The 16656-nt window shown below is 42.2% G+C and overlaps 1 protein-coding gene across 2 annotated transcripts in view; it reads right to left on the reverse strand.

Moving 5' to 3' along the window:
- kat6b (K(lysine) acetyltransferase 6B) overlaps window positions 1-16656 on the reverse strand; it is a 252441-nt gene that overhangs the window by 27160 nt on the left and 208625 nt on the right. For both annotated transcript variants that reach the window (XM_073025716.1, XM_073025715.1), the window contains exon 15: window positions 6935-7195. In XM_073025716.1, the coding sequence (XP_072881817.1) occupies window positions 6935-7195 (261 nt within the window). The remainder of the gene's footprint in view (window positions 1-6934; window positions 7196-16656) is intronic.

Genomic DNA, 16656 nt, shown 5'->3' on the forward strand with positions numbered 1-16656 from the left:
CTTCCACACACAAATCCATGTTGACTGTTCCTAATCAGACCCTGTCTATCCAGATAATTATATATACCATCTCTAAGAATACTTTCCATTAATTTACCCACCACTGACGTCAAACTGACAGGTCTATAATTGCTAGGTTTACTCTTAGAACCCTTTTCAAACAATAGATCCACATGAGCACTACGCCAATCCTCTGGCACCATCTCCGTTTCTAATGACATTTGAAATATTTCTGTCAGAGCTCCTGCTATGACACGGTGGTCAGCAGCACAGGAGCGCCGCAGGGAACCGTACTCTCTCCGGTCCTGTTCACCCTGTACACATCAGACTTCCAATATAACTCGGAGTCCTGCCATGTGCAGAAGTTCGCTGATGACACGGCCATAGTGGGGTGTGTCAGGAATGGACAGGAGGAGGAGTATAGGAAACTGATACAGGACTTTGTGATATGGTGCAACTCTAACTACCTGTGTCTCAATATCACCAAGACCAAGGAGATGGTGGTGGACTTTAGGAGATCTAGGCCTCATATGGAGCCAGTGATCATTAATGGAGAATGTGTGGAGCAGGTTAAGACCTACAAGTATCTGGGAGTACAGTTAGACGAGAAGCTAGACTGGACTGCCAACACAGATGCCTTGTGCAGGAAGGCACAGAGTCGACTGTACTTCCTAAGAAGGTTGGCGTCATTCAATGTCTGTAGTGAGATGCTGAAGATGTTCTATAGGTCAGTTGTGGAGAGCGCCCTCTTCTTTGTGGTGGCGTGTTGGGGAGGAAGCATTAAGAAGAGGGACGCCTCACGTCTTAATAAGCTGGTAAGGAAGGCGGGCTCTGTCGTGGGCAAAGTACTGGAGAGTTTAGCATCGGTAGCTGAGCGAAGGGCGCTGAGTAGGCTACGGTCAATTATGGATAACTCTGAACATCCTCTACATAGCACCATCCAGAGACAGAGAAGCAGTTTCAGCGACAGGTTACTATCGATGCAATGCTCCTCAGACAGGATGAAGAGGTCAATACTCCCCAATGCCATTAGGCTTTACAATTCTACCGCCAGGACTTAAGAACTTTTTAAAAGCTATTATTAATGCTTTTTGAGATAGTGATTTAGATGCATATCATATTCTTTACTGAGTTAAGTATTGTATGTAATTAGTTTTGCTACAACAAGTGTATGGGACATTGGAAAAAAAGTTGAATTTCCCCATGGGGATGAATAAAGTATCTATCTATCTATCTATTTCTACACTAACCTCCCTCAAGGTCCTAGGCAATATCTTGTCAGGACCTGGAAATTTATCCACCTTTGCATTCCTTGAAAGTGCCAGTACTTCCTCCTCTTTAATCGTCATAGTTTCCATAACTTCCCTATTTGTTTCCCTTACCTTACACAATTCAATATCCTTCTCCTTAGTTAATACCGAAGAAAAGAAATTGTTCAAAATCTCCCCCATCTCTTTCGGCTCCACATGTAGCTGTCCACTCTGATTCTCTAAGGGACCAATTTTATCCCTCACTATCCTTTTGCTATTAATGTAACTGTAGAAACCCTTTGGATTTATTTTCACCTTACTTGCCAAAGCAACCTCATATCTTCTTCTAGCTTTTCTAATTTCTTTCTTAAGATTCTTCTTACATTCTTTATATTCCTTGAGCACCTCATTTACTCCATGCTGCCTATATTTATTGTAGCTATCTCTCTTTTTCTGAATCAAGTTTCCAATATCCTTTGAAAACCATGGCTCTCTCAAACTTTTAACCTTTCCTTTCAACCTAACAGGAACATAAAGATTCTGTACCCTCAAAATTTCACCTTTAAATGACCTCCATTTCTCTATTACATCCTTCCCATAAAACAAATTGTCCTAATCCACTCCTTCTAAATCCTTTCGCATCTCCTCAAAGTTAGCCTTTCTCCAATCAAAAATCTCAACCCTGGGTCCAGTCCTATCCTTCTCCATAATTATATTGAAACTAATGGCATTGTGATCACTGGACCCGAAATGCTCCCCAAGACATACCTCCATCACCTGACCTATTTCATTCCCTGACAGAAGATCCAACACTGCCCCTTCTCTAGTTGGTATCTCTAGTACCAACTCAAAAAACTATCCTGCACACATTTTACAAACTCCAAACCATCCATACCTTTTACAGTATGGGCTTTCCAGTCTATGTGTATCATGTCTCCTCTCATCTTCCTTCTCTCCAAAGAATAAAGCCCTAGCACCCTTAATCTCTGATCATAATGCTTACTCTCTAAACCAGGCAGCATCCTGGTAAATCTCCTTCTGTACCCTTTCCAATGCTTCCACATCCTTCCTATAATGAGGCAACCAGAACTGGACACAGTACTCCAAGTGTGGCCTAACCAGAGTTTTATAGAGCTGTATCATTACCTCGCGACTCTTAAATTCTATCCCTCAACTTATGAAAGCTAACACCCCATAAGCTTTCTTAACTACCCGATCTACCTGTGAGGCAACTTTCAGGGATCTGTGGACATGTACCCCCAGGTCCCTCTGCTCCTCCACTCTACCAAGTATCCTGCCATTTACTTTATACTCTGCCTTGGAGTTTGTCCTTCCAAAGTGTACCACCTCACATTTCTCCGAGTTGAACTCCACCTGCCACTTCTCAGCTCACTTCTGCATCCTATTATTGTCTCTCTGCCATCCTCGACTATCCTCTACACTACCTACAACACCACCTACCTTTCTGTCATCTGCAAACTTGCCAACCCACCCTTCTACCCTCAAATCCAGGTCATTAATAAAAATCATGAAAAGTAGGGGTCCCAGAACCAATCCTTGTGGGACACCACTAGTCACAACTCACCAATCCAAAAGTACTCCCTTCACCATGACCCTGTGCTTTCTGCAGACAAGAAAATTCTGAATCCACCTGGCCAAACTTCCCTGGATCCCATGCCTTCTGACTTTCTGAAATAAGTCTACCGTGTGGAACCTTATCAAATGCCTTACTAAAATCCATGTAGATCAAATCCACTGCACTACCCTCATTTATATGCCTGATCACCTCCTCAAAGAACTCTACCAGGCTTGTTAGACATGATCTGCCCTTCACAAAGCCATGCTGACTGTCCCTGATCAGACCATGATTCTCTAAATGCCCATAGATCCTATCTCCAAGAATCTTTTCCAACAGCTTTCCCACCACAGACGTAATGCTCACTGGTCTATATTTACCCGGACTATCTCTACTACCTTTTTTGAACAAAGGGACAACATTCGTCTCCCTCCAATCCTCCAGTACCATTCCTGTGGACAACGAGGACATAACGATCCTAGCCAGAGGCTCAGCAATCTCTTGCCTCGCCTCATGGAACAGCATGGTGAATATTTCACCAGGCCTCGGAGACTTATCCGTCCTAATGTATTTTAACAATTCCAACACCTCCTCTCCCTTAATATCAACATGCTCCAGAACTTCAACCTCACTCATATTGTCCGCACCGTCATCATGTTCCCTCTCAGTGGTGAATACTGAAGAGAAGTATTTATTGAGGACCTCACTCACTTCCACAAACAGCCTCCTGGCACATCTTCCCACTTTTATCTCTAATCGGTCCTACCTTCACTCCTGTCATCCTTTTATTCTTCACATAATTGAAAAATACCTTGGAGTTTTCCTTTACCCTACTCGCCAAGGCCTTCTCATGTCCCCTTCTTGCTCTCCTCAGCCACTTCTTAAGCTCCTTTCTTGCTACTCTATATTCCTCAATAGCCCCATCTGATCCTTGCTTCCTAAACCTCATGTATGCTGCCTTCTTCCTTCTGATTAGATTTTCCACCTCACTTGTCACCCATGGTTCCTTCACCCTACCACTCTTTATCTTCCTCACCGGGACAAATTTATCCCTAACATCCTGCAAGAGATCCCTAAACATCGACCACATGTCCATAGTACATTTCCCTCAAAAAACATAATCCCAATTCACACCTGCAAGTTCTAGCCTTATAGCCTCATAATTTGCCCTTGCCCAATTAAAAATGTTCTTGTCCTCTCTGATTCCATCCTTTTCCATGATAATGCTAAAGGTAAGGGAGCGGTGGCCACTGTCCCCCAGATGCTCACCCACTGAGAGATCTGTGACCTGACCTGGTTCGTTACCTAATACTAGATCTAGAATGGCATTCCCCCTAGTCGTCCCATCAACATACTGTGACAGGAATCCGTCCTGGACACACTTAACAAACTCTGCCCCATCTAAACCATTGGAACTAATCAGGTGCCAAACAATATTAGGGAAGTTAAAGTCACCCATGGTAACAATCCTGTAATTTTTGCACCTTTCCAAAATCGTCCTCCCAATCTGCTCCTCGGTATCTCTGCTGCTACCAGGGGGCCTATAGAATACTCCCAATAGAGTAACTGCTCCCTTGAGTGTGGTTGGTGCATGGAATGCACTGCCTGAGTCAGTGGTGGAGGCAGACACACTAGTGAAGTTTAAGAGACTACTAGACAAGTATATGGAGGAACTTAAGGTGGGGGGTTATATGTGAGGCAGGGTTTGAGGGTCAGCACAACATTGTGGGCCAAAGGGCCTGTAATGTGCTGTACTATTCTATGTTCTTGTTCCTGACTTCCACCCATACTGACTCAAAAGAGGATCCTGCTACATTACCCACCCTTTCTGCAGCTGTAATAGTATCCCTGACCAGTAATGCCACCCCTCTTCCCCTCCCCCACCCCCTTATCCCTTTTAAAGCACTGAAATCCAGGAATATTGAGAATCCATTCCTGCCCTGGTGCCAGCCAAATCTCTGTAATGGCCACTACATCATAATTCCAAATATGTATCCAAGCTCAGTTCATCACCTCTGTTCCTGATGCTTCTTGCATTGAAGTACACGCACTTTAGCCCTTCTACCTTACTACCCTTACACCCTTTATTCTGCTTCTCTTTCCTCAAAGCCTCTTTATATATTAGATCTGGCTTTACTCCATGCACTATACTTGCAGTTCTTGCAAGACCTTTATCCTCCTCCACCTCACTATCTGCTCTAACACTCTGGTTCCACTCCCCCTGCAAATCTAGTTTAAACCCCCCGGAGCAGCACAAGCAAACCTTCCCACAAGGATATTAGTTCCCTCCAGTTCAGGTGCAACCCGTCCCGTCGGAACAGGTCCCACCTTCCCTGGAACAAGGTCCAACTGTCCAGAAACATGAAGCCCTCCCTCCTGCACCAACTCCTTAACTTTAATTCCCCCAGCACTTTTAAGATCTTTATTTTAAACCACATGCAATATAGCCTTAATAAAAAAAAACACAGTCGGCCCTCCTTATCCGTGAGGGATTGGTTCCGAGACCCCTCGCGGTTACCAAAAAATGCAGATGCTCAAGTCCCTTATTCAACCTGTCTCAATGTGGTGGACCTTAGGACCCAGCGAAACCCCAGACCTTATTTAACCTGTCTCAGTGCGGTGGACATTAGGACCTGGCGGTGGGACTCTGAATCCACAGTGTTTCTGTTCACGAAAATAATCATGATCACAATTGAAAATAAAGTGGAAATAATAGTGATCGGAAAGAGGTGAAACGTCATCGGTCATTAAAAAGCGCTAGGCTACAGTCGGTCAACGATCGGAACAATTTTAAAGGATAAAGTGAGAAAGGCCCTGCCCTGATGAAATCTACAATTATTACTAAGCAATGCAGTAGTTTAATTACTGGGTTTTGGGGTTTTGGGTTTTTGATCCTCCACATCAACCAGACACGGATGCAGAGCGTGCTCGGGGGCGATCTGTCACTGGATCGAACCCGGTGCTGAAACATACATTCTTAAGTGTTTTATATCCATAGAAAAGTAAAATATATACTATATACTAAGACAAACGTTTGACTAACTGACACTAAATAATACAGAATGTACCTGTTCCGACTTACTTAGTAAGAGAACTTACAATTTTTTTTTATCCTGGTCCACAATAACCTACGCGCATCCTCCCGTATACTTTAAATCATCTCTAGATTACTTATAATACCTAATACAATGTAAATGCTATGTAAAATAGTTGTTATACTGCATTATTTAGGGAATAATGTCAAGAAAATATGTCTGTACATGCTCGAACAACAAGTGCTGGAAGAGCACCTCCGGGTTTTCTCCATTCGCAGTTGGTTGAATTCGCGCATGCGGAACTCGCGGATAAGGAGGGCCGACTGTACAAGATTGTAAGTATTTTCTGAAGTAGCACAAAATTATTCTTCATTTTAACTTAGATGCTAGTTCAAAATTAAAAAGGTTTATTCAGTGCTATTTCAATATGTTTATTCTTTTGTTATTCTCAAGAAACCTCGAACTGTTCCACATATAGATAACTACACTGAATACTACTAGTATACTGGTAAATCATGAAGGATTTATGCAAGCAAGAAATTACTAGAAGAGTGAGCACGCTACTTTTTGAAATGTTATGAAAAAATCCTTTTATAAAATATGTTTGACTTAATCTCCCACATTTTATTTATTACACCGTAGAATAGGCCCTTCCAACTCTTCGAGCTGTGCCACCCAACAACCCCCAATTTAACTTTAGCTTAACTTTGGGACAATTTACAATGGACTGTGGGAGGAAACCGGAGCACCCGGAGGAAACCCATGTGGTCACAGGGAGAACATACAAACTCTTTACAAGCTGCCGCAGGAATTGAACCTGGGAAGCCTGTACTGTAAAGCATTGTGCTAAGTACTATGTTACCACACTATACAGTGTCTGCCCAAAACATTTGTTTAAATTAGGAACCTACTGACCCTTGGCACAGCAGATAACGACTGACTAGTACTCTGAAAAGTTATTTGGTTGATCAGATTTATTTGATCAGTTTTCAATCTTAAACATTCTGGAGGGCACAAAAGATGTTTATTTAAATTTAACTAACAAGAAAACAAGCTTCTTCATTTTAATGTACCTTCCTCTTTGGCCCTCTGAAGAGTGACTTTGCTGTGTTTGGTGATGAACAGAGCTGTGTTTCGTCATTCTCATCTTCTTCCTCCTCTTCACTGACTTCATTTGGAGACTCTGTTATCAATTCGCTGGTGTCAGGTGGACATACAGATTGTGCAAAGCTGTTTTTACATGGTGCATTATTAACTGCATGTGTACTGGCCTGCATTTCAGAACACAGCTCATGGCGCTGCTCCCAGCGGTTGGTTTGCTCCAGCAGTTCAGCCTAAAGTCAGAAGCAGAGAAACATGCTACCAATTCAGCATTTATTAACCTCCATCATTAGGCTATAAATTAACAGTTGAGTCAAATACAATTATCTACTTTTTAATGAAATTGTTTCAAGCTGAATAAAAGTAGCAGCTAGTTCACTATAGATATAATGGGCAGCAAGAATTGTTCATAGAACATTTGGAACCAGGCATTATCAAGTGAACGTAGCCTCATTACAAATAACATTTGAGATTGTAAGTATTTTCTGAAGTAGCAAGGAATTATTCTTCATTTTAACTTTGATGTTTGTTCAAAATTAAAGTGGCTTTTCACAATATCATGTGATGTTGGTGGGACAAACCTGCGGTGCTCCTCAGCATTAGTTAATTATTCAAAAGCAGTATGTTAGATGTTCAGTTAAGTAGAGGCACAGAACCGAAGGAGGCACAAATTGAATACCCAGTCCAAATCTCTGAACAAGAAATCTAGACTGAGCATCAGTGTGGGGCTGACATGATGCTTCACTGGAGACCACCGAACATCTGGACAGCAAAAGTGCAGACATCAGGATGCTCTTTATTGATTACAGCTCGGCATTTAACACCATCATCCCCTCATTACTAATCAGTAAACTCCAAGACCTGGGCCTCAATAGCCCTTTGTGCAATTGGATCCTGGATTTCCTCACTTGTAGACCCCAGTCAGTTTGATTGACAAAACCATCTCCTCCACAATGTCCATCAACACAGGAGTAAGGCATTGATGTGTACTTAGCCCCCTGCTCTACTCACTTTACACCTATGGCTCTCTGGCTAGTACAGCTCCAACATCATATATAAATTTGCTGATGACACCACTGTTGTGGGTTGTATCAAATGTAGTGATGAATTAGTTTACAGGAAGGAGATTGAAAATTTGGCTGAACGGTGTACTAACAACAACCTCTCACTCAAAGACAAAACGACCAAGGAACTGATATAGAATTCAAGAGAGCGAAACTAGAGGTCCACGAGCCAGTAATCATTAGAGGATCAGAGGTGGCGAGGGTCAGTAGCTTTAAATTCCTGGGTGACACTATCTCAGAGGACCTATCCCAGAACCACCATATAAATATAATTGCGAAGAAAGCACAACAGCGCCTCTATTTCATCAGGAACCTGCCGAGATTCACCATGTCATCAAAAACCATGGCAAACCTCTATAGATGTGTGATGGAAAGTGTGCTTACTGGCTATATTACAGCCTATTATGGTAACACCAATGCTTTTGAGTGGAAAATCCTACAAATGGTAGTGGATTCCGCCCAGTTACATCATGGGTAAAAATCCTCCCAGCCATTGAGCACATCTACATGAAATGTTGCCGTAAGAAAGCATCATCCATCAAAGATCCTCAGCACCCAGGCTATGCTTTTTTCTCACTGCTGCCATCGGGTAGAAGGTAGAGATGCCTCAGGACTCGCAACAGCAGTTCCAGGACAGTTACTACCCCTCAACCGTCAGGCTCTTAAACAAAAGGGGATAATGACACTCATTTAAGGACTCTTTTATGTAGTTATTTTATGTGTATTATTTATTGCTATTTATTTATATCTGCATTTGCAGTGTTACATTTATAGATTCAGCTTAGTTATTGGTCTACAGATTTGCTAAGTATGCCCGCAGAAAAAGAATCTCATGGTTGTATGTAGTGACACGTATATATCTGATAATAACTTTTACTTTGAACATTCTTGTCTACCTTTTTATTAATGTTAGTGAGCTTTTTGCATCACTCAAAACAAATGCATTTATATTGCTTGACACGTGCTACTGCAAGTTATCTCATCATTTACCTCACATGTTTGTGACAGAGGATTCAAAAGTACTTCATTAATTTTGCAGCATTTGGTAATTTTTTGACATATCAACTGTGTTATGAAATGAGGAGTTACGGTTAAAATCAGCTGAGGAGTTTAATTTTAGATTTAGATTAATTCAACAAAACTTAGAAAAATAAAAAATTCTATGCTGATTTTGGTATTGATAGGCTTAGATTTGAAATAGAGTCTGTTGATTTTTTTTAATGTCACAGCAACAGGGCTCAGATACCCATCCACACCAACAAAAGCAAGGCAACGGATAATTAAAATGTTAATGCCTGAGCATTCATCAGACTGCATCTCTGTCTATTGGGCTTTTGCAGTGACATCAAATGATATGCAATACACATTGTGATGACGCAACATAAATCTGAACTCTGCTTACATGGCTGATAGAAGGTGTAGCCTTGCACCACATAGTAGGCCCTCCTAGAGGTTTGCTGTCAGTTTCAGTATTACCTAATGGGGGCCTGATTCTACCTATGCCACTGCTGGGAGGTTTGGGTTAACTAACTTTCATAAAGATTATTCTAAAATGTCCCTTGTTTGATAATCATAATCTACCTCCTTCACCACCCAAAATCACTTCAGCCTCTGGTGTTTTCACAGTTAATCTACTCACCTAACCTGTCCCCAACAAATAGTCTCTAAAAGGTTTGTCTACCCATCCTTCCTGTTCATGTTCTTTGACATTCACTGATCTACAATTTTTCAAGTCCTGTGATTTCCTTCTCATTCTACCCTCTCCTCAATTCCCAACTAATCCCATTCTCCATTCTCCTGCAATTCTCCCCTCTCTATCCCTCTGGACTTTTCTTCTTCTGATGTTTTCAAGTTTTACTTATCCTCTCCTATTCTACCATATGTAGTGACACCTTTCATTATTCACTAGCTTCAACCTTACACTTTCATCTGGCATCACCACCTGTGGCACAACCACTCCTGCTCTCTATTCCATCATACTTTTCGTTCTCTTTTATCTTTCTCCTTATCATAGAAAACATAGAAAACCCACAGTACAATACAGGCCCTTTGGCCCACAAAGCTGTGCTGAACATTGCCTTATCTTAGAAATTATCTAGGGTTACCCAAAGCCCTCTACTTTTCTAAGCACCATGTACCTATCCAGGAGTCTCTGAAAAGACCCTACTATATCCGACTCCACCACCGTCACTGTCAGCCCATTCCATGCACTCACCACTCCCTGCATAAAAAACTTACCCCTGACGTCTCCTCTGTACCTACTTCCAAGCACCTTAAAACTGTGCCCTCTCATGCAAGCCATTTCAGCCCTGGGAAAAAGCCTCTTGACTATCCACACGATCAATGCCCTTCATCATCTTATACACCTCTATCAGGTCACCTCTCATCCTCTGTCTCTCCAAGGAGAAAAGGCCAAGTTCACTCAACCTATTCTCATGCTCCCCAATCCAGGCAACATCCTTGTAAATCTCCCCTGCACCCTTTCTATGGTTTCCACATGCTTCCTGTGGTGAGGCGACCAGAACTGAGCACAATACTCCAAATGGGGTCTGACCAGGGTCCTATATAACTGCAACATTACCTCTCTGCTCCTAAACTCAATCCCACGATTGATGAAGGCCAATGCACCGTATGCCTTCTTAACCAGAGTCAACCTGTGAGTGTCCTATAGACTTGGACCCCAAGATCCCTCTGATCCTCCACACTGCCAAGACTCCTGCTATTAATACTATATTCTGCCATCATATTTGACCTACCAAAATGAACCACTTCACACTTATCTGGGTTGAACTCCATCTGCCACTTCTCAGCCCAGTTTTGCATCCTATCAATGTCCCGCTGTAACCTCTGACAGCCCTCCACACTATCCACAACACCTCCAACCTTTGTGTCATCAACAAATATACTAACCCATCTTTCCACTTCCTCATCCACGAAGAGAAGGGGTCCCAGAGCAGATCCCTGAGGCACACCACTGGTCACCGAACTCCATGCAGAATATGACCCGTCTACAACCACTCTTTGCTTTCTGTGGGCAAGCCAATTCTGGATCCACAAAACAATGTCCCTTTGGATCCCATGCCTCCTTACTTTCTCAATAAGCCTTGCACAGTGTACCTTATCAAATGCCTTGCTGAAATTCATATACACTACATCTACTGCTCTACCTTCATCAATGTGTTTGGTCACATCCTCAAAAAATTCAATCAGGCTCATAAGGCACGACCTGCCTTTGACAAAGCCATGTTGACTATTCCTAATCATATCATGCCTCTCCAAATGTTCATAAATCCTGCCTCTCAGGATCTTCTCCATCAGCTTACCAACCACTGAAGTAAGACTCACTGGTCTATAATTTCCTGGGCTATCTCTACTTCCTTTCTTGAATAAGGGAACAACATCCACAACCCTTCAATTCTTCGGAACGTTTTCCGTCCCCTGCAAGTCCTGCAAATTGAACCTCTATTGTTTCTAATTTTTCCTACATCATTTATTGGTAACTTAACTGGGAAATATTAGGAACAAATTCTTGCTACTCTCTTCACAGAAGCAGCCTAACATTTGGAGTATTCATCAATTTTTCTGCAATTTGTATAAGTTAGCGAGGACCACACACAGCACACTCAAGAGTACATAACATGACAGTCATGCTTTGAGCTTATGGAATTTAGCTCTGAGTAGTGGAAAGCCCAAACCATAACCCCAACACTTGGTCTAAATTTTCCCTTAACATCAGTCACCTCCTGAAGATGATCAGAAGATGGTGCTGTACGTCCACTTTACATGCAGCTTGCAAAGGTAAAAAACTAAAGGTAAAAAACAGACTATTGAGCCAATGACCTTTTATCCCAACTGATGAAACATCAATCAGAAATGTTAGTGTTTCTCTCTCCACAGATGCTGTCTGAGGTAGATTTTATTCAAGTTAAAAATTAATTTTGGCAATACAGAAAGTACAAATACTTTCTGCCTACAGAAAGTACTCAGCCAGAATTATTTGTAATTAAATAGTACACAAAGTGGACAAATTCAATTAAAATTAAAAAATTAGAATCAATCCAGAGGGAGTTTTAGAAGAAACACTGCAAAGAATGACAACTCGAAGTCTGGGTGAGAAAATCAGTTTTGTCTGAAACGAGATATCACAAGTTGACAATGTGAATACAAATTTGTCAGTGACACTCAAATACATTTGCCAGAGCTAAAGCGCAGCAAACTGAGATGTGATTTATGAGGTGGAAGTTGTTTCATGCTACATCCATTGCTTTTCAATGAAACAAACTGTGCGATTAACAGATGTGTCACTTTTTGAGATGAGGTGTTAATGTCTCGATATTGTCATTTCCTCAGATGACATTTTGAAAATATAATGGATTCCTCTAACAGTTCACAATTCTGACACTACAGAAGGGTCTGTGTTACCCTAATACTGCATATATAATATTCTTCAAAAAGCCATTCCTAGTAATGCAACATTATATTCTTTGATAATAAAAGTTGCTGGTTTTCCAGAGCTACAGAGTGGCCACTTTAATAGGTACACCTGCTTGTTAATGCAAATATTTAATCAGCCAATCATGTGGCAGCAACTCAATGCATGAAAGCATACAGATATGGTCAAGAGGTTCAGTTGTTGTGCAGACCAAAAATCAAATTGGGAAGAAATGTGATCAAAGTGACTTTGACTGTGGAATGATTATTGCTGCCAGATGGGGTGGTTTGAGCATCTCAGAGACTGCTGATCTCCTGAGATTTTCATGTACAACAGTCTCTAGAGTTTACACAGAATGGCGCAAAAAAACAAAAACACATCCAGTGAGTGGCAGTTCTATAGGCAAAAATTTGTTAATGAGAGAGGTCAGAGGAGAATGGCCAGATTGGTTCAAGCTGACAGGAAGGTGACAGTAACTCCAATAACCACGCATTACAAAAGTGATGAGCAGAGGAACACAACATTTTGAACCTTTAAATGGATAGTCTGCAGCAGTAGAAGACTATAAGAGCATAACATATAGGAGCAGAACTAGGCCATTTAGTTTATCAAGTCTGCTCCACCATTTCATCCTGGCTGATCCAATTTTCTTCTCATCCCCAATTTCCTGTCTTCTCCCCATATTCCTTCATGCCCTGACCATTCAAGGATCTATCAACCTCTGCCTTAAATATACATAACAACTTGGCCTCCACAGCTGTCTGAGGCAAATAATTTCACAGATTCACCACTCCCTGGATAAAGAAATTCCTCCTCATCTTGGTTCTAAAAGGATGCCACTCTATTCTGATGCTGTGTCCTCTAGTCTTAGACTCTCCCATCATAGGAAACACCCTCTCCACATCAACTCTATCAAGGCCTTTCACCATTTGATAAGTTTCAATGAGGTCAGCCTTCATTATTTTGAGTTCCAATGAATACAGGTCCAGAGCAATTAAAAGCTCTTCATATGACAAGCCATTCCATCCTGGAATCATTTTTGAGAGTCTCCTTTGAATCCTCTCCAGGTTCAGCACATCCTTTCTAAGATAAGGGGCCCAAATAGCTCACAGTGCTCCAAATGAAGCCTCAACAGTGTTTTATAAAGTCTCAACATTACATCCTTGCTTTTAGATTGGACAATCCATGGCAGGAGTGCATTAGAGAGCTACTTTTAATTAGGATGTCAACTGAGGTTTTTAAAGGCAGAGTTTAATGTGAATTTACAAAAAAGAGCTTTGACCATTGACCAATTGGCATTTGGAATTGATTAGCAAGTGCAAATTAAAGGAAGGCAGTGGCAAGCACAGCGCCTGTTGTCTGAGTGGACATAGTCAGAATGGTCATCTTGAGGCTTTAGCTCTTTGAGGCTTCAGTCAGAGAAAGTAAAGGAAAGAAAAGCTCAAGGTAAGGTTTTTGCTTTTCCTTCTCTTCTTTACATCTACTCATCTAGGACACCTCAGATGCCAGACAGGATAGCTGAATGCTCCTCTTGCAGGATGTGGGAAGGCAGGGAGACCTCCAGTGTCCCTGATGACTATAACTGTGAAAGTACATCCAGCTGCAGCTTCTAACAATCCAAATTCCAGATCATTCAGGATGCTGGGGGCAGGGTGATATGACATATAGAGTGGTCACTACACCCAAGGTACAGAACACAAGAAACTGGATGACAGATAGGAAGGGGAAAGGGATCAAGGAGCCAGTGCAGAGTACCCCTAGGCCATCCCCCTCAACAACAGGTACAGTATATCACTTTGGATACTGTTGGGGGGTTGAACTAACAGATGAAAGTCACAGTGGCGAGGTCTCTGGCACTGAGTCTGCCTCAAGTGTCTCAAAAGGGAAAGGGGGAGAAGAGGCATGCTGTGGTAATAGGGGATTTGTTAGTTGGTGGAATGGACAGGAGGTTCTATAGGGAAGAATGAGATTCCTGGCAGGTATGTTGCCTCCCAGGTGCCAGGGCTAGGATATCTCGGATCAAATTTTGCACCTGAACTGGAGGGCAACTAATATCCTAGTGGGAAGACTTGTTAATGCTGCACGGTGGGGTTTAAATTAGAGTTATAGGGCGATGGGAACTAGAGTGCCAGAACAGTTAATGGAGAGGTTGTGGAGGCAGGAATCAAAAGGTTGAGCACGGTGCAACTACTGTCCTGAGCTGCGTATATTTCAATGCAAGAAATATTGTAGGAAAGCCGGATGATAGGGCTAAAGATGAGGTAGCTGGCTTACAAACAGAGGGAATGTGCAGTGAGGAGAGGCTGCTGATAGGGCAAAACTGCAGTCAACAGATGGGTTGCAACATAAAAGGCGGCAAAATCGAAACAGGTGAATGCAGGACTGAAGGTGTTATATTTAAATGCACGCAGTATACGGAATAAGATTGATGAACTTTGTAGCACAGTGGCAGATTGGCAGGTATAATGTTGTAGGCATCACTGAATCAAAGCTTAAAGAAAATTACAGCTGGGAGCTTAATGTCCAAGGTACACATTGTATCGAAAGGAGAGGCAGGAAAGCAGAGCGAGTGGTGATGCTCTGTTGGTAAAAGTGAAATCAAATCTTTAGAAAAAGATGACATAGGGTCAGAAGGTGTTGAATCATTGTGGAGAGACCTCAGAAACTGCAAGAGTAAAAATACCCTGATGGGAGTTGCAGAGCTACCCTCAAACAGTAGCAAGGATGTGGTCTACAAATTACAATGCGAGATAGAAAATGCATAAAAAGGGCAATATTACAATAGCTATGGGGGATTTCAATATGCAGGTAGATTGCAAAGATCAGGTTGGTGCTTGATTCCAGGAAGAGGAATTTCTGGAGTGCCTACGAGATGTCTCTATAGAGCATCTCCTGGTTGAGCCCACGAGGGGATCAGCTATTCTGGATTGGGTGTTTTGCAATGAACTGGAATTGACTAGAGAGCTTAAGGTAAAAGGACCCTTCGGGGCAAGTGATCATAATATGATCAAATTCACCCTGAAATATGAGAAGGAGAAGCTAAAGTCAGATGTATCAGTATTACAGTAGAATAAAGGGAATTACAGAGCTATGAGAGAGGAGTTGGCCTGAATTGATTGGAAAAGAATATTGGCAGGGAAGATGGTAGAGCAGCAATGGCTGGAATTTCTGGAAGCAACTCAGAAGATAAAGGATATATACATCCCAAAGATGAACTAGTATTCGAAGGAAAGATGACACAACCGTGGCTAACAAGAGAAGTCAAAGCCAGCATAAAAACCAAAGAGAGGGCATATAATAGAGCAAAAATTAGTGGGAAATCAGAAGATTGAGAAGCTTTTAAAAACCAACCGAAGGCAACTAAATAGTCCAAAGACCATAAGACATAGGAGCAAAGTTAGGCCATTTGGCCCATCCAGTCTGCTCTGCCATTAAATCATAGCTGATCCTTTTCTCCCCTCCTCAGCCCCACTCCCTGGGCTTCTCCACTCCTCAGCCCCATTTGCCGGGCTTTTCCACTCCTCAGCCCCACTCCCCAGGCTTCACCCCGTACCCTTTGATACCATGTCCAGTCAAGAACCTATCAATCTCTGCCTTAAATACACACAATGACCTAGCCTCTACAGCTGCCTTTGGTAACAAATTTCACAAATTCACCACCCTCTGGCTGAAGAAATTTCTCAGCATCTGTTTTAGATAGATGCCCCTCTTTCCTGAGGCTGTGCCCACTTGTCCTAGACTCCCCCACCATGGGAAACATCCTTTCAACATCTACTCTTGCTAGGTTTTTCAATATTCAAAAGGTTTCAATGAGATTGCCCCTCATCCTTCTAAATTCCAGCAAGTACAGACCCAGAGCCATCAAACATTCCTGGTAAAATAACCCTTTCATTCCCAGAATCAGCTTTGTGAACCTCCTCTGAACATTCTCCAATGCCAGCACTTCTTTTCTGAGGAGCCCAAAATTGTTCACAATATTAAAGGTGAGGCCTTGTCTTTGTCACATGGTGTAAGCAGAATCATCTGCAGCTTAATGTGGAAAAGACTAAGGAGTTGGTGGTGGACCTGCGGTAACCCCTGTTTCCACCCAAGGGGTCAGTGTGGACATAGTGGAGGATTACAAATACCTGGGGATACGAATGGACAATAAACTGGATAAAAACACAAAATGCTGGCAGAACTCAGCAGGCCAGACAGC

The sequence above is a fragment of the Hemitrygon akajei genome, chromosome 21 (assembly GCF_048418815.1).
Source record: "Hemitrygon akajei chromosome 21, sHemAka1.3, whole genome shotgun sequence".
NCBI classification, from domain to species: Eukaryota; Metazoa; Chordata; class Chondrichthyes; order Myliobatiformes; family Dasyatidae; genus Hemitrygon; species Hemitrygon akajei.